Consider the following 19,074-nt stretch of genomic DNA (forward strand, 5'->3'; position numbering starts at 1 on the left):
TTCACCAATTGACTTTGCAAAATGACTTACTACCATTATTATTATTAATTTGAAATATAATTAGAATAGAATCATTTAAATCATCTAAAAATCTATAAGGCAATGAAAAATGATTTGACAGGAGGAAAGGAGAGATATTAATGTGAACAGACTGGGGATTCGTATTACAAATCACTAGTTTAGTAGTGAATATTTTCCTTCTGGAACTCTGCTTGCAACCTGCCCATTCTTACATTATCCCTTCTAAACCATTAATTTCTGAATTCATTCCTTATTGTTAAACACTTAGTTTCATTTATTATAACGTGTTTTGCTCCCTCAAAAGATACCCATATTGGACTAAAATAATAGATATGAGAAAGTAGACTAAATTCATATTCATAAGGTAACTTTATTTACAAATTCTTTATAACAGGAGACAGGGTGTGATGTAAATCCATCTTTATTTTATTTTTTTAAAATAGTGTATAAATAAGTACTTTTTTTGAGGATCATAGAACCTATTTACCCGTTTATATGGGTATGTTTTATAGTGCTGTTTTCCCTGGATAATTTACCTCACTCATCACATGTCTTCAGTTATCTATTAGTACCAGTTTAGTTCTGGAATACTTTACATTTTTGCCTTAGAAACCATAAATATATATATATAAAGCCTGCCTAGTCTTAAATATCATGTTCTCACAAATAATTCCCTCGAGCACTATAATAAATTGACATAATCTTGTTACTATCTCTGCACTCTATTTCTTTTGTTTTGGTTATTGCAGTTTGCAAGTGTACTTGTTTTTATTATTTGTTTATGGTATGTTTTCCCACTAGTCTATAAGCAACATAAAGGCAGAGGACATGTCTATTTTATTCACCAGTATTTTCCCTGAACATAGCACAGTGACTTGCATATGGCAGGCACTTAATAAAGTGTTAAATAAATGACTGATTGAGTGAATGGTGAATGATTGCATGATCTGGAAACTAGTCATAATACAACAGATTGATAGAATATTTTTCTTGAGAGTTATTTGTAAGGATGCTCTTCTTTTATTCTGCTGTCATAAAGACTAAACCATCTTCCATTCTAATGAGGTATAACTGTTTAGTCCAGTCCCTGATATTAGTTGGAGAAGGTTGGACGGGAGCCCGTTGCCAGGGAAAGTCAAGTACAGCAAATCCCAAGCCATCCTTGAAATCCCGAACTTTCAACAAGAAGATGAAGGCTTTTATGAGTGTATTGCAAGTAACCTTCGAGGAAGAAACCTTGCAAAGGGTCAACTCATTTTTTATGGTGAGCTAATTGAATTTCAAATGTATATAAAATATTTGGTAATGCCCCTCGTAATAAATTGTGGAAGTCATTAGCATGTTGTGAAAAAGTGTCATGTGAGAAATAAGGAAGGCATATTTCCAGGTTTAGATGCTTAATACAATGATTAGCAGCTGGGAATGACCACCTTTAAAATACAGTTTTAATTTTAGCATGGTCTATGAATGCTATTGTTTATTATAATTGCCTTGAAAATATCAGCAGTGTCATGTTAAAGCCATAAAAGTTTATAATAAAAGGTAGCATAAACTCCACATATTTCCCATAAAACATTCTGCAGCAGATTATAGCAAGCTTGATTCTAATTCTAAGTAGAATTAATAAATGAAGGAAAAAATTGATATGAAAAATATATAAATACTGCATGGTGGTTTATAATATTTGTTTCTATTTTTCATATTTTGTCTACCCTTAAGTAGGCAATATAAAACTAAGGTGATTACATTATTTAAAATTATGTTTGTCTCAGTTACAAAAAGCTCTCATAAACTTAAGAGAGATGATGAATGCATATGTTATCTAAAAGCTGTCTTCGTGTCTTCTTTCATCCAGGATTGAAATTTTCTCTTACTTACATTAAGTAAACAATAAAATATACCTCAGAATTCTCAAAATGCTGTATACTATTAAAATATCTTTAACTTCTTTGATAAATTTAATATATCTGTATTAGATAATTTTTTTAAAGTATTGATATACAGCCAAAAATACTTTCCTATGTGATGTGTTTATAATCAATGATAAAGTAATTGGAGAAAATATGTGTGTGTAATAACTAGGAAAATCTAAGATACTGTAATTATCCCATTGGAATGTTGATTGAGTGCCCGTGGGGAGAACATATTGTGTGTCTGTAATATTATTTTCCATTTTCCTAAGAATTTCCAACTTTACCCTGCAGTGAAAACTACTATTTTATATATAGAATATAATTTCCTACTCATTATTCTCTTACAGTTTTAGCAAAGCTAGCCAAGAAAAACAATATATTTTTTTCAATAGTACCTACACTTTAAAGGAAAGTCTTTGGAATTTAGTATCCTTTGTAAATAAAATAGGATACAAATGGGAGTTTTAGTAGAATGAAGATATTGAATGCTTTGGCTAGTTTTAAAGAGATATTTTCCATTTTATATATAATAGACAAAGATATAATCAAGAGATGAACCAGAACACAAAGGTATACATAAACTGGAAATCAATGATAAAGTACTTTTCTCTATACTGATGTAGCAAATGCTAGCTTACGTAGCAATTTTACAAATATTCATTTATAGAATTCTTAATCTTAAGAAGTAGAAATCTTAAGGTTAATCTTAAGAGGTAGAAACAATGTTCAGTAATACTATAGGCAAAAAAAACTCAAGTTAATTGTGCAGGATCTCACAGATAGTGATTGTCAGATTCAAGATCAGAACCTTGAAAGGTCTTCTGAAACTGGACTCTGCCATAGCATTTCAACATGGTGGTCTAAATTTATTGTACTATACCTCACCACAACCAAATTAGCCATTTAATGAGCCTGAAATGGTCCTTGTGGGGAAATAATGGATACTTGGTCAACAACATAATCATTATGCTTCTAAGTCACGTATTAATTTACTTTCTGAAGTTCTCTCAAAAGAAAAGAGGATTACTGACTCAGTTACCTCAGAGCTGAATAACTGAGAAATTCAAGAAAATAATCTCTCAGTCTCAGTTATATTGCTGTGTTTACATTATAATTCAGAGCCAAGTAATATTATATATCCATCTATATTGTGTTTTTATAATCTCCAGACAAAATCTCTAAATATTATTCATAGAAATAGAACATGTTCAGAGGAGGTAAGTGGCTTTTTATAACCAGTCAACATGGCAGAAAAAATATCTAAAACTCAAACCTCTGTGGTAGACCCAAAATCCTAAGCATCTTCTCCCATGAATTTCCTACCTAGTTGAAAATGTAGAACTTTGCTCTCCAGAATTTTAATCATCCAAAGAATGTGCACGTTAGATAAATAAACGTGTTCTAAAGCTACAATTATTGCATTAAGCATAAAATCAAATATGTCTGAAACCTTTTTAAGTTATGTGAAATTATGTATGAGCATGCATTTCTTTTCCCAGGTCAAACATATATTAGGACAATTTCTAAACAAATACCTATGAATTATATAATTTTGTTAATAATACCCAGAAACATGACTCAATTTCATCAATACACCTAGTTCTTCTAAGTTTTACCTTGATTTGTCCCTCAAGGCTGCAGGAAGCATATTCTATAACTGGAAGTTGTCCTGATTTCCACAAGAGGTAATCCTAGGCTTAGTTCCCACCACCCAGAGACATAATAATTTCTTTTACTCATTTGTAGGCTCATTGAAGGGTCTTCTGTCTTGGTGAAGGCAGGTTTTGCAGCAGAAAAACTAGAAATCAGACATACTTGGGTTTCATATTGTATACGATTTTGAATCCTACTTCTTACCTCAGCCATTGCTACAGTGACCAGTTCAGCACTGTGTTTTGTAGGTGTAACCTGAAAGAGTGTTGTCTCAGGTGCCAAACTACTAAGTACATCTTGTTTTCTGTTCTGGGTTTTCTTTGGCTCCTTCACAAGTCTACTCAGCATTTAAGCATGCGCAGTTTGGCTGTGCCAGTAGTTTACACCTGTACTACCATTAGATGACCATGGATGGGAACTAAATGATCCCCCTTTATTTTCCTGGGTAGACAGCTCGTAAAGACTGCTTTGAAGTTGGCAAAAGATGGAGAAAAATGAATCATGTTGGTGGTCAACTCAATAACTCATCCTTGCATTGACTTTTTTTTCCTTTCCTGTGACTATCTTTTTTTCCTTATACTTTTCCCTTGGCATTGTCAAATAAACATGTGGAACTCAAGCCCTTTACTTAGGCTCTGCTTTTAGGGTTCAAATTTTGGCTTCCCTGTTTTCTACCATGTCATCTTGAACAGGTTACCTAACATCTCTGCAAGAATCCACTGAAAGGTTATAGAGGGAATTAAGTGCAGTTACAAATATAAAACATCTGGCTTGCCACAGCCTGAGAGTCCAAAGGAAGCATCATATACTTCTATATATCCAAGGACAGAACTAAATAAAGGAAAGGGATTAATTGGCACCTCCAGAAAGTTTCCAGTCAGTTTATGAAAGAGATATTCATGTGAAAACATTTAATTTCCAACCTGCCTGTTTCCATAAATGATGGTAAAAATAATGCAATCTTACTTTCACATCAATTATGCCAGTTGCTTGTTGCCTCAGTACTATGAAGAACTTCCTCAAATTAAAGAAAATTTGTAAAACTCACACCCAGAATTAAAGTAAGATACTGAACCTGTATAAAACCCCAAATGTTCACATTCCTTGTCAAGAGTTTTATCTAGGGAAAAATAATACTGGATTATCTTTCTACCAAAATGCAAGGAGGCTCATGGTTGATTTATGCTTCAAGGTATTGAGTTGTAATTGTGTCTGAAATAGATACAGATTTATTACTTTTAGTTTAGAACAAATATAATCACTGAACTTTCAGATTTATTACACAGGTTCAGATTTGATATATGTTTTCTAACTTGACCTATGTTCTAATATTTAGCACCGATTTATTCCTTGGCCCTGTTCTACATTTTGCCCTTTTCCCACAGCTCCCAAGTTGTTATACAGGTGCAGCAAAATGACAGATGACAAACATTTAACTTGAGCCAAATGCCCAATGATATTTGCAACAGGATTTCTGTCACCCCACATTGAAGCTCCTGCATTTCCCGTCCCTTAAATCATGTGTGTGCAATCCAACTGGACCCAGTTAGCCTTGCCCTTCTGATCTCTATAACCGTTGGAATATAGCATAATGTCTTGGATAATTGCCTTACCAAACAGTTGCACTTGCCTTTTTGAAACAGCTCCTCCAGAATGGGAACAGAAAATCCAAAATACATACCTCTCTATCTATGACAACTTGCTCTGGGAATGTAAAGCTAGTGGAAAGCCAAACCCTTGGTACACGTGGTTAAAAAATGGCGAACGACTCAACCCAGAGGTAAGCAACTATGTTGATATTAAAAGTTTACCTACTCTACTAGGTAAATTTTGTTACTAACAGTACTGGTAACTAACAGAAACAGCTAATATTAATGGAGTCTTTAGTATGTTTCAGGAAAGGATGCATAAACTGATTTATTGAATCCTTAAATAAACTTACAAAGTAACCCATCTTTCAAAAGATAAAAATACGTGTAGACAAGACAAATAACTTTCACAAAATCACAGTTAGTCAGTAATAGATTCACATTTAAATATCATCATCATCGTCATCATTGACACAGATAATTTTTATTGAACTCTCATATGAGCCAAGCCCTGTGTTAAATATTTTTCCATGCATTATTTTATTGCATCATCACCCTGATGAAAACATTATGAGAGAGATACAGTTATTCTTCTTTTATATAGATGAAGAAAATGAGTTCAGAGAGGTTAGGCCACTTGTTTAAAGTCACACAGCAGCTAGGAAATTTTAGAATTAGCATTTTAAACTTTTATTTAGGTCTGATATCAGGACCCAATCTCTTAGTCACTACCCAGTATGTTGCTTTTATGAACACTGATGACTGTCTTTAAACTCCTAGGAAAGTAAATAACAAAGGCAGTTATCCACATTTCTCAATTTAAAGCATACATTTTTCTACAACACTTAGGAAATGAAAGAGTTGTTTTTTACCTAATACATTATCCAGATAATTGTGTTAATTCTCCATTTTACTTTGCACATGTAGGCATAGCCAGAGACACAAAGAACATCTGTTGTTTGGAAGCTGAATATAACGCTGTTCTTTGTTTCAGCATCAGTGAAAATTTTTTCCTGCATGCCTTTTGCATATAGCACTCTGTTTCCTCCAGCCTGTTTTCCTTTTCCTTAGAGTATGGTAATACGTACCTTGAAATATTTAGTCTTAAGTTATATTTGCACTATTAACTGTGTCATTATTGCACTCGAAATTGTATTTCTATACCCCAAATGGGGTTCTGTAACAGATTTTGGCTTTTCAGGCACACTTTATAGTAGGCTGTAGAAAGGAAGGATTTAACTACTCCAACTCAGGACTCAATTCGAAAATTATCACATCATCACATTTCAAATGTTTTTGAAACTTTTGGAAAATGGAAAGCCAAGGCGATGTTCTAGTCATGATATACATATCTAACATTATTGTTAACCGTGTTTTTTGGAATAATTAGGATGGCAGAGTATTCCAAATTATTATGTATACCAAATAACAGCAAGTTAACATACATTTTATGCAAAGTATGTCAATTGTCAAAGAAATGAGATAACATAAAACACACTAGTAACCACTAACATTATCCTAAACATATTTTCATTTTTTAAACTTAAAAATGCTGCTCAGGATCTAGTAGTGTATTAATACACCAAAATATCAGATCTCATAGATATACACAAATGTTGTTTAATAACATATCCTGGTTAAGAGGATGCTATATTAACATACTAGCATCTTTATATGCTTTTTCCTTTATTAGGAGAGAATTCAAATAGAAAATGGGACGCTCATCATAACGATGCTGAATGTATCAGATTCTGGTGTCTACCAATGTGCTGCAGAAAACAAATATCAGATAATTTATGCAAATGCTGAATTGAGAGTTTTAGGTAAGTCATTCATTTACAACCAACAAATTCAAAATGACATTTAAACAAGCTATAATTATACATAATCCCAATCCCCCCCTTTTTTTTTAAAATTATAAATTCCTGTCCCATCAATTAATGGGAAATGTCTAAATTAGCTTTTTAAAAAATTCAAGGTGGTAATTATTATCCTGCTTGGGCAATGCACTGGGGCTTGAGAAAAAAACCCATTATTTGTTGCATCCAAACCAGAGGAAGCTCTTCCAAAGCTGATTCTAGCATGAATTTTTGAGTATAACTCAAAGAATATCTATTGGGAATATTTTCAGCTACAAATTAAAAAGTAATAAAAAAATTACAATTCACAGTGACTAAAAGAGACAGTGATTTATTTTATCTCTTAACAAGAGGGTCATTGGCTGCCGGGTATGGCACCTCAACTTGACAATGTTATTCTTTACACCTTTCCTTCAGAATCAAAGCCTCATGGTTTCAAGATGGCTGCTCTAGTTACAGAAATCATGTCTATGCTCAAGGCAGAAGAAGAGAGAGGTTATAGAACTAATCGCGTTATCTCTTTTATTAGAAAAGCAGAATTTCCCTTAGCTTCCACAGCAAACATTTTTATGTCATTAACTAGAGTTCTGTCACATGACCATCCAAACATCAAGAGGAAGTAGAAAAATAAGTCCCTATGGTGGAAAGTGCTGAGATTAAAGCAATTTGAGAATGATATTTTGGGAAATCCAGCCAGTGGTATCTGCCGCAATAAGTGACTCATTGATAGTTTCCCACTCAAGGCTTTCTTAGTGGTAGGAAGAACAAAGGAGATAAAAGAGAGGGAGGATCAAACAACAAGACACACAGTTTTATGAGCTTATGAGTGATGAGTATTCATTTATTTGTTCATTTTTTTCTATCACTACTGTTTGATTGAACATTTATTATGTACTGAGCCATACCAAGATGAAGTGATCTTTATCTTCACTCAACTTATAATTTCAAGGAGAAAAAAAGTGTCAGATTTAAAATGTGGCAATTCTTATGGCTAAGAATTGAGGAGTTGCTATTATGGCACACGACAAGTTGAACATAACCAAAATTGAGGACATTCCCTTTAATCTAAGGTCAGAAGTAAAAATGTGCATCAGTAAGGTGAAGGGCAGAGAAGTAACATCTGAAAAGCCCAGAAGCAAGACAGTATGGCCTATCTGAAAGAACTTCAGTTCAGTTGAGCTTTAGGTTAGAAATGGAGATTGGACACATGGATTCCAACATTCATGAAGTTGGAAAGATTTAGATGCACCCTGATAGCCTCATAATTTCTTGTCCTTATGAGCTGGCATTTGTTCAACATTTATTTAATGGGTAAAAAGCCGACATAGTGATACAGTATTTCCGATTTATTTCAATAGTATTTTTTTTGCTAATAGCAATAAAATATTTCTGATTTATGTCAGTGTTAACTGCAATAAAATACCACTGAAATAAATCACATTGATATATATATAATATAAATCACATATATATGTGTGTGTATACATGCATGTGTGTTTCTTCAACATCATATGTCCCATGACTTATATACATATATAATAAATCAGAAACACACACACACATATACAATGTATGTGGTGTACATGATATAAGGGATACATGTATGTGTATGTGTATATACATGTATATATGTATATACGTGTATGTGTATATACATGTATATATGTATATACATGTATGTGTATATGTATACATGTATGTGTATACATGTATATATGGGTATACATGTATGTGTATACAGGTATATATGTGTGTATGTATGTGTGTTTCTGATTAATCATATATATGTATATGACATATATGATCATTGTTTTGGCTGGAATAGACTTTCCTGGTCAGGATTAAAATTCCTTCTTTGGCCTCTTATGAAACCATCTTAATCCTCTTTATTGCAAATGCTATCAGAAAAGTGACTTTATCAAACTTGCCTCCTCCCTACCAACTTGCTTTTATTATTGCAATGACCACCAACAAAACAAAAATAAGTTGCATTTATTGAGCCTATACTTTGTGCCAGGCACTATACTATAGTCCACTGCAACTGTTACGTCATTTAATCTCCACACTAACTTCCTAAGGTAATATCTATTGTCATCTTCATTTTACAAACAAAACATAAACTCTAAAATGTTAAGTCAATATTTGGTCTGAGAACACTTTGAGCAAAGTAACTTGAAAAGAGGTTACAGCTATAAATATTAGATTCTGTCTAACATAGCGAGTCACTCCTGGAGTCACTATATATTAACTGAGTAATTAAACAATTTTGTTTTTAATTTTGTTTTTAGCCTCAGCTCCAGATTTCTCCAAAAGTCCAATTAAAAAAAATTCATTTGTTCAAGTTGGTGGGGATATTGTTATCGAATGCAAACCAAATGCTTTTCCCAGGGCAGCTATCTCTTGGAAAAGAGGAACGGAGACCCTTAGACAAAGCAAAAGGTAAACCAATCTTTATTTCTAAAACTATTCTTAAGCGTTTATAATATAACATCTTCCAAATTTTTAGGTTTTAGTATGGGCCTTTCAAAATTTCCTCTTTTATGATAAACTTTCAGTGGCATACCCAGAGATGCCAACATTCTTCTCATCATTTTAAAATAATAAAAAACAAAAGGATCTGATAAAATGAAGACCTGTTTATATAAGTTAGCTGCAATATTTTCAGTGCATGCACTTGTAATAGATAGATTTTAAAAAATCTTTTAAGACCTTTTTCTACATTCAGTTTGAAGGCTTTTTCCCGACCCAGCCTGCTGAGAAATCAGTGCGAAGAACATTTCACAAAGGAGAGAGACACTCATTGGCACACACCTGGTGTTGTGGTTTTTAAATAGTCACACAGGTGTTCACCCCATGACAAAATGAATTCACCACATGAAGAAATGTAGAGAGGTTCCTGTAGAGAAAGAAGAGAGATTTCCTTCCATAATGGATGCAGTTGAGAAACCCTAGGTCAGCACTGGCATGTTTTCTAGGAGAGTTTGACAGAAAAAAAAAAAAAAAGGTGTTTTTCTCTACTTGTAATATCTTTTATTCTATTGTACTGTAGAGCCTTGTATACATGAGGTGACTAGACCACAGATGCTGCTCTCTTTTAATAACTCACATGTGTTACTATATAATCAGATATGCTATTAAATCCTAATGTGAACAAGCCATTGTGCTAAAGATATGAAAATAGTTCCTTTATTTCAAGGAGCTCTTCTTCAGCATCATATGTTCCATGACTTATGTGTATACCAGTACAGACAGGTTAAAAAGCCAGGTGAAAGAAAAGACAACTAAAGTATGTTAAAAAATGACAATCGTGAGTCTTGGAAGAAATGACTGTGAAGGACTAGAAAGTGAGTTCCATAACTAAAAGGGAAAGTCACAACTCCAAATTCTGGTTGTCTTATGGGAAAGGAGAACTAGGTTTGTAGAACTTCCAGTGTTTCAGAGAAAGTTAGAAATCTGCATTCTGGTGTTGAATCTCCCATGCCAGAAAAAAAATGCAGGGACATCATTTTATCACTTCTAATCCCAAGATTTCATTTGTGACCCACGAAGAAAGATAAGAGGTTAAAACAAACAAAATCAGGGGTCTCTGTGGTTTGTGTAGAGTCCCTTCATGGTTATAACTGCTGCCTTGAAGAACCTTTCCATTTACACAATGAGGTGTACACCAGAGAGCCCCATTCTAGGGCATTCTTTCTTTCCTTATTCTCTACATTTCTTTACATCCCTGGACTAAAACTTTTCCCAGAACAGGAATTATGTCAAATTTATCTTTGTATGTCCTGTGCCTTGGCACAGAACCAAAACTTAATAAATATCTGTGGAATAAATGAATGAATCAAACAGGGTGAATATGTAAGGTGTTGCCTGCTTTACAGAAAGGCTGTTCTTGGGGAAATGCCTCAAGACATAAGAACAGGTGCTTCAGAACTAAGGTGAAAGAAAAGGTGAAAGGAAACCTGTTGTCCTGACTCAGTTTGGGTCTCTTCTGTGTGCATTGCCTGGGAGATTTGCTCCCAACAGATTTAGTTGTGAATTCTTTTTAAATGTTTCCGCATTCATTCCTAAAATCAAATCAAGGTTTGAACACACTGCTGTGGAACAGAAAAACACAAGAGATCCTGCAGTATCAAACACAGCACCTTGTACTGAGGGTCTGGACAAATTGATTAACTGTGACTCATTTAATAAAGTAACTCACCCAAAGAGCAGAATGATGACATTTACCTTCCACAGCCTTTAAAGGTCCAAACACAAAGTGTGTGGGAATGAGAAAGAAAAGGAAGAGGAGAATTTGAGTAAAGCTAAGATACTGAGGGAAAAAAAAAAAGCTAAGATAATAACAAAAAAAAAAGCACGAGGGAAATTGCTTTTAAAACTTCTCAGGTTTTTGTTTTATTTTGTTTAGCCCCATATAGAATAAATTTGGGGTCATTTTAACCTCACCACAGTTACTAATAGTCATATCAGTTCAGCATTGTCTCTCTGTGATTAAGGGAATGAACCCTGTGAGTTCTATTTATACATTATTCTTTCATTCTATCCTTTCATTGCTTTAGGGTTTCACTGCAGGTCTTAACAAAAGAAAACATACATACAAACAAACAATCTCCTGACTGTGCATTCTTAAAAGTTGAAAATAATTGAGCTGTAGCAGAATGTAGTAATTACAGTCACTACATCTCCACCTGGTAGAGATTACACTGAGCAGTAATTTTCAAAAGGTCGCACAGTCAACTCCATGAGTCTATGTCCTGCACACTTTCTAGCCTGTCCCTTCTTTTGTTGCCATCTGATCTGACTGGCTTTGTTAAGTGCGTGGCTTCAAGCTGTTTGTTGAGAAACACAGCATCTATGCTTCTGTTTGTGTTGGCCTATTGCCTTTTTTATAGTCTTATCATGGGACTTCCAAACAGATTGAGGTAAAAAGTTAGAGTAGTGATAAAAAAGAAAGAAAGAGAGGAAGGAAGGAAGGAAGGAAGGAAGGAAGGAAGGAAGGAAGGAAGGAAGGAAGGAAGGAAGGAAGGAGCGAGCAAGGAATGAAGGAGGGAGGGAAGGAAGGAAGGGAAAGAGGGGGAAAGAAAGAAGGAGAGGAAGCAAGAAGGGCAAGAAGCAGCACTGCTGTTTACTATAGATGTGTTGTGAGATACTAAAAAGATTTCAGCCCACACCCTATTGAGAGCGTTACTTTGGGCAAGTCATTTGTCTTCTATAGACCTTCATATGTAAAATGAATTAGAAGTACTTCATTTTCCTAAAAGAGGAGAGAAATTCAAATGGTTTCTTCAAGCCTGTTCAGGCCCAAGGTTGATTATTTCTTCTACATCTTTGGTCTGAACCATTAGATGGTAGCCAAATTCTTTTTTCCCTGATCAGAACCCCCTCTTCTTTTTCAAAAGAGTGTTGACAGAACAGATCCTAACTCCTAGCAAAGTACCTACATTTAGATTTCAAATTGTCATGCCTTTAAGAAGACAATATTAAAGAAAGCTTTGACAAAGACAATATTAAAATAGCAGTTAATTTCACAAAATATGTTTTTTTATATTTGAATACATAAAGAAGTTTATTTGATTGAGTATGTACGTATGAATGTATGTGTGGGTGGGGTGTGGGTAGATGGTTGTTTAGGAATTGGCATCAGATTTCCAAAGCAAACAAAATTAAATACATTAGGAGTCAGGGACAGAGTATTGTGCATAAAGGCTGACTGGGCAATTTATCTTTAGATCTGATTACAAATGCAAGGGTTATTGCATGTGTACATACACTGTTCAATGCTATATTTGCAAGGAGCACTAGAGATACTGTAGCCCATTTTCTGAATTTACAGTGCAAAATCCTCAACTCAAACACAGAACACTGAGCCCAGTAAACATTTTTTAATGCCACACCAGACAGATTATTTCACTCAAATAGCAATATATATATATATATATATCTTCTACCATCTCATACCTCTGTTAAAACATGACATAGTTGTATATATACAAAGAATGAAAGAGTCAGATATAGAAAAAAAGTTCAAAATTTTACAATGATTCCAAGTAGAAATAGTTTCTAGTTCTTGACCTTGGAAATACCTATGCGAGGAAATGTACATTTTTAGTTTCTGTTATAAAACTTCTATATGGTACTGTCTACTTTGAAATTTCATTGTCACTAACTCTTGCAGCCAATAAAGTATAACTACCTAGAGATGGTTGAGAGGGCTCTAAAGAAACCTATTCAAAGTAATCAGACTGAATTGCTGACTTATAAAAAAGGGTGGCAGTATATATATTTTGACAATTTCTTCTAGTCTTACATAAATTGAAACAGCTTCCATCACACAGCTAGTAAGTGAAGAAGCTTAGACTTGGTACCAAGTCCTCCATCTCTGTATTCACGTCTTTTCCTCTCTATGGATAATGGAGAATACACTCAGCTCTTCAGTTTTTGAAAGGCTGTTGTCACATGACTCAACGTAATTTGATGTGTTGATAATTCAGTTTAAGTAACATTTCTTAATACAGTGAACATATTTCTTATTAGCCTATGTGCCATAATTGAAGTCTTGGCTGTTTTAAGAGTTCTGTTCCTAAAGCAAGGATCTATATTTATAGTAGCCTGTCAGAGGAGAAAAGTATTTCTTGAGCCAAAAATAGGTAGATGGCATTACAGAGTCCGAAGACTGCCTGATTTCCTGCTAGGAATGGATGATCATGCAGCATCTGTCTCATTCTTTGTAGACCCACCAGTGGTTTAGAAATAGCACTTATATTGAAGAGAAGCAAAAGGCATATTCCTGCAGGAGAACCAGGAAGCACTGGGAATTAGAAAACACGGGTTGTGGTCTCAGATCCATCACTGATAAGTGGCATGACCTTGAGTAAAATTGCTAGACTCTTTTTTTTTTTTTTTTTTTTTTTTTTTTTTTTTTTAGGCCACTGTTTCCTGGATTTATCTTAAGATGAAATAATATGAAAACAACTTTAAGAAATATGAAACACTATATTCATGTAGTGTCTGCTTGCACAGAGATTACATTTTAGAAATCAATTGCAAACCGCAGCCCAGGAGGTTGATATTGAAAGTTCTATCTTAGTTATAACTTTATATATGTTTTAATGACTTGCTTGGGTGACCAAGTGACTGAGCCAAACATGGCAATTGCTGTGAACTGTCAAAACAGCTAAAATGATTCGGTTGGATGGATTCAGAGTTTACAGAGAGCCCTATCAGCTAGGCAGTAAGCTCCATGAAGGCACCGAGCACCATTCTTTAATTCACCGTTATAGGCCTAGCATCCACCACAAACCTGGAATATAGCACACATTCAATAAATATTTTCTGTGTTGCTAAATTAATAAAAGTTAAAATTTAATTTGTTTAACTAACTTTAGAGATTTTCAGCTAAGCCAAAATTTTAATAATTAATAGACCAGTGGTATGATTATTCATTTATTAATTCCTTCATTCATTTTGCAAATATTTGCTGAACACCTATTATAACCTAACTGGGTGCTGGGGATAAAATGTTAAGCCAGATAGCCACATGACATATAACATGCTTCTTGCCCTTTCTTATGATAATATTTTTCTTTAAAGTTATTTGAAGTCAAAGATATGGGTTAAAGACCCAATTCTGCTTCTTAGTTGATAACTTCTAGCAAGTCCTTTAACTTCACAGGTTCTCAATTGGTTCATTTCAGAGAAAATAGTACTTGTCTCTCTGGTGAGGTTATATGAGACTCAAATAATGTGTGTGGAAGGACAGGTGAGCTGTACACACACTGCTACATTGGATGTATTTATTGCTGTCATTGTAACTTGTATGCATATCCCAGTTGTGAATGCTTACCTCTGGCAATCAAGGCACAACCATGGAAAATCAGGATGAATACAGATTAAGTTTATCTCTGCAAGGCATTCTCAGGCAACTGAGGGAATCAATTCCACATCTGCTAAGTTTGATTAATCACTTCTTTTTTTTCCTTGTGGATCTACTTAGCAAGTGAACTGACAGAAATCAAAGTCCTGGATTTGCCTCCTTATGCCCGGTGACTGCTGGCTACTTATTCAGGAATCACCTCCTGAATTTAATAGGAAATGTTAACCCACTGGAGAGACAGTTCAATGCTGTTCTCTGACAGGCAGCGTTAAATACAATGCCTGAATTACCTGGGGTTTGCTCATAGTGGACATACAAGCTAGCAACAATAAAAACAAAGAGATGGAGAAAAGAAATTTGGTCCTATTATTGGAAGAATAGTATTATACAATTGAATCTGGTCGAGTGCAGTGGCTCATGCCTATAATCCCAGCACTTTGGGAGGCCAAGGTAGAAGGACTGCTTGAGCTCAGGAGTTCGAGACCAGCCTGGGCAACATACTAAGACCGTGTCTCTGCAAAAAATTAAAAAAATGAAATGAGCTGGGACATGGTGGCACAACCTTGTGGTGCCAGCTAATGGTTGAGATGTGGGGGTGTTGAAGTGGGAGAATAACTTGAGCCCAGGACGTTGAGGCTGCAGTGAGCCATGATTGTGCCACTGCACTCCAGCCTGGGTAACAGAGGGAGACCCTGTTTCAAAAAACTAACAAACAAAAAAACTGAATCTATAAGTAATTGACAGCATTTTCTCCCATTTTCCTAAAAAACATGTACTGTACTTTGTCCTGATTTCTTAAAATCAAATAAATTAAATAAAATAAAATTCAGCTAAAAGTCAGAAAAATTCTCATTAATAATGATGATAACCACTTTAAGCACCTTCTATATGCTAGATGGTGTACCAGGCACTTTACATATCTCAGAACGTTAAAGCACATTTTTTTTCCTATTCAGATATATTTCTGAGGATCACAGTTGTCACCGATTATATGATTCAATTCATATCATTTTTAACCTAGTAATCTCAAAAAGTTAAATACAAAAGCATTTTAAAATTTACAGAGAATCAAACTAACTCAGTTATAGTGAGTCTACCCCTTGGCAATTGGTTTCAGAATGTGATCATATTCCCCAGAACTGAAATAAGCGGACAGCTGGACTCTCTGGGAACCAATTCCATTACCTTTACCTACTTACCCCAAGTATATATATTTGCAGACAGGTGTTATCAAATCATGCATTCTGTGTGATTTATCCTACAATAATGCTACTGTTAAAACCTGTGTGGCCCTGGGCACTTGGCAAATGCATGTACCTTGTGGGAAAGAGTGAACCCATTAGGTGAATTGGAGTCTTATTCAATTATTGAACAAGTGGTGCTTCTTCAATATTTTTGCCTTCAAACCTCAAATTTAGAGCAGACCCACTGCATTTCCACCTGCCTGGCTCCACAATGCCCAGACACCTTCCTCTTGGGCACCCTATTCCATCGTGTGAGAACTACACAAGGAAGGTGTAAAGATGGTAGGGAACATGGAAAGCGGGAGAAGGAAGCCAAAGTAAGAGAGAAGGAGATGACAGAGAAATAACAATGAGAGAAAGGACCAGGGAATTCCCTGTGACAAGAAAGAAGTTCTAGTTATTGAGCAAGTCACTGGATCTTTCATTTCTTCATGCGTACAAAGGTCCCCTTGGGAAGACTTGTTTGAAAACCATTCGCATAATGCCTGACACACAAAAGGAACAGAAAAAAAATTAGTTTGTCTTTATTCTTCTCATAGCTAAGTCATGTAGACAAAGTAGTTCTTCTAGTTACACAGCCGTTGCCCAATACTTAGCTACCATCACATTTCCTTATTGGAGGTTTTTCTGATCATCTTATCTTGTGGAGGCACCAGCTAACGGGAGTCTGGCGGCCAGAATGCAAGACAGCCAATTATATGATCCTTCCTCCCTGTCTGACACTTCTCTATATATTTTACAATATCTACCTTCTAAATTATTACTGTTCCTTTTACTTTTGCCTTTACCTGCAAGTGCTCAGTCTTAATAAAATATCTCCGTCGCACATGCCTTTTCAAGGCAACAGTAACCATTATGCAGTAACTGCAAAGCAGGCTTCTCTATCTCTTCCTCCTCCTTGCAGAGCTTCCTAATGGAACAAGCAAATAAACTTAATTTTATTTTGTATCACCAACTACTTAATGTAATAGTGCTTAGTACATCAGGTAGCATGAGTATCAAATAGGCAAATGAACCATATGTTCCCATATTTAAGGAAGAATGACAGTCTGCATAATGCTAGGCTTATTACAATCTCCCTTCTGTGCTGCCTCTTTGTAATAAAATTTTAAATCGTTCGTACTCAACTCCTGAGAGCCTTGTTAAGGTGAGTCTTTCCAAGGGAATACATGTTGAAGATGTCAAGAGCCATCTGATAGTCTTGCCTGTGTCACATGAAGATGTAACAAGCTAAAATCCTGTGTGTGCCCCTGTCAGTCTTGTTTTCATTTTCCCCTCTTGCCATCCAATTCTCCTTTCTTTATCCCCACTGACCTCCACTGGTCTGGGGCACTCACCTCTCACACAGTGCCTACAGAACCACCCGACTGCAATGGTCTGAAAAAGCTCCAGTTCATTAAAGATATAAAGCCTGCCTTTAAATCCAGCCTGCCTAAGTCGATGTGTGCTGTTTTCCCCCGCTGCCTTATGTTGGCCTGTTACTGCTGTAGTCCCTCTCCTATGTTTTTGTGATGGGTAATGACATCCTGTGGCTTTCAACCAAGGGTAAATAGGAGAAAGCAAAGAAGTTTCACAAAATAAATAACATCTTATAAATTCTTAAACAGTATCTTACAACAGAAAATGGGTAGGCTTCCTTGTAGAGTGGCTGTGAATTCATGGGCTGCTGTATCAGTTTCAAATTTGATCATACACCATAAGAATCTTGTGGAAAATGCAGATCCCAGAGCTGTGGCCATGATTTTGATTTAGTAGGTGTGGAATAGGTTAAGGAATCTGAATTTGTATAAGTTCACTACCTCTGCCTTCAAGAGAGGCTGAAGTTGTTGAATACTACCTAGAGGAGCACTGGTTTGGTACATACATTCGGCTTAAATAGAAATGTGCTTCATTTTATCTCTGTTCCACCCCAGAACTTTGCTTCCTATCCTAACAGTTCAGCCGTTCATTCTATTTCACTGTTGAAGAGATGTAAATCCTTAGTTCTCTCACTTTTTGAAAATATGAATATAATTGGCTCTAGAATGGTGTCTACTTACTTTTACCTCTTGCTTCTAATTTCTGAGTGACATTTGTCTCTTCAAAATTTTACATAAATATTCAACAGCAATAATTTTATAGACAGAAAAGGTCAATTATTCATGTAATTTATACAAATGACCTTTGTTCTTGGTTTGATTTTTGAGAAATGAAGTGGTTACTTGATATATTTTAAAGTATAATGTCCTTTTATATTTACTTAAAAAGCAAATGGTTGATGACAGATATTTGTTCCACCCACACCTTCTAATGCCAGTGAGTGTATTTAAAAAATAAATAAATAAATCATTAGAAAGAGAATTGCTGTCTATGACAATCCAGGTGAAGAAATAAAAGCTGGAGTAACAATGTAGAAATCAGTCTTGTTAATATCTTCTAAACAAGCAGTGAAGCTGTCAGAGCACTTTTTTTTTTTTTAGCCACTGACTAGAATTTTCAATTTTATTTTCTTTTTTACCATAGTAGAACTTTTAAAAATTGTTTTCAAATCAAATTTATGCAAGAAAACTTTTCATACCACAGATAAAATTGTACTAATCTGGCTAATGTCCTGGAGGGAGAACCAGAACCCCACTCAATACCCTCTTCATTTCCTCTCACCCTAAAGCTCCATGGTGTGCCCTAGAAATCCCCTAGCTCTCCAGGGAGCATAGTTTGAGGACTACTAATTTGAAGTGACAAATGTGAGTCTCAAGTGTGGCTTGTCAAACTATTCACATATTTATAAGTACAGTGGCAAACCAATTTGACAGGCCTTGTGAAAGATTCTGGGTTTATACATTTGAATGAGCTCAGAATCTCCTGGGAAAGACAGACAAGTCCACAGCTCCAAGACAGTGGGGTATGTGTCACCACCAACACGTGGTGAACGTGAAGAGAGTGAGG

General features: G+C 35.1%; 1 protein-coding gene across 1 annotated transcript in view; it reads left to right on the forward strand.

Annotated features, from left to right (window-relative positions):
- The window catches only part of CNTN6 (contactin 6), a 315,151-nt gene that overhangs the window by 230,611 nt on the left and 65,466 nt on the right, over positions 1-19,074 (forward strand). Inside the window, exons 8-11 of the mRNA XM_017859613.1 lie at positions 1,101-1,285; positions 5,231-5,367; positions 6,870-6,999; positions 9,324-9,474. Of these exons, the coding sequence (XP_017715102.1) occupies positions 1,101-1,285; positions 5,231-5,367; positions 6,870-6,999; positions 9,324-9,474 (603 nt within the window). The remainder of the gene's footprint in view (positions 1-1,100; positions 1,286-5,230; positions 5,368-6,869; positions 7,000-9,323; positions 9,475-19,074) is intronic.

The sequence above is a fragment of the Rhinopithecus bieti genome, unplaced genomic scaffold (assembly GCF_001698545.2).
Source record: "Rhinopithecus bieti isolate Rb0 unplaced genomic scaffold, ASM169854v2 scaffold_49457, whole genome shotgun sequence".
NCBI lineage: Eukaryota > Metazoa > Chordata > Mammalia > Primates > Cercopithecidae > Rhinopithecus > Rhinopithecus bieti.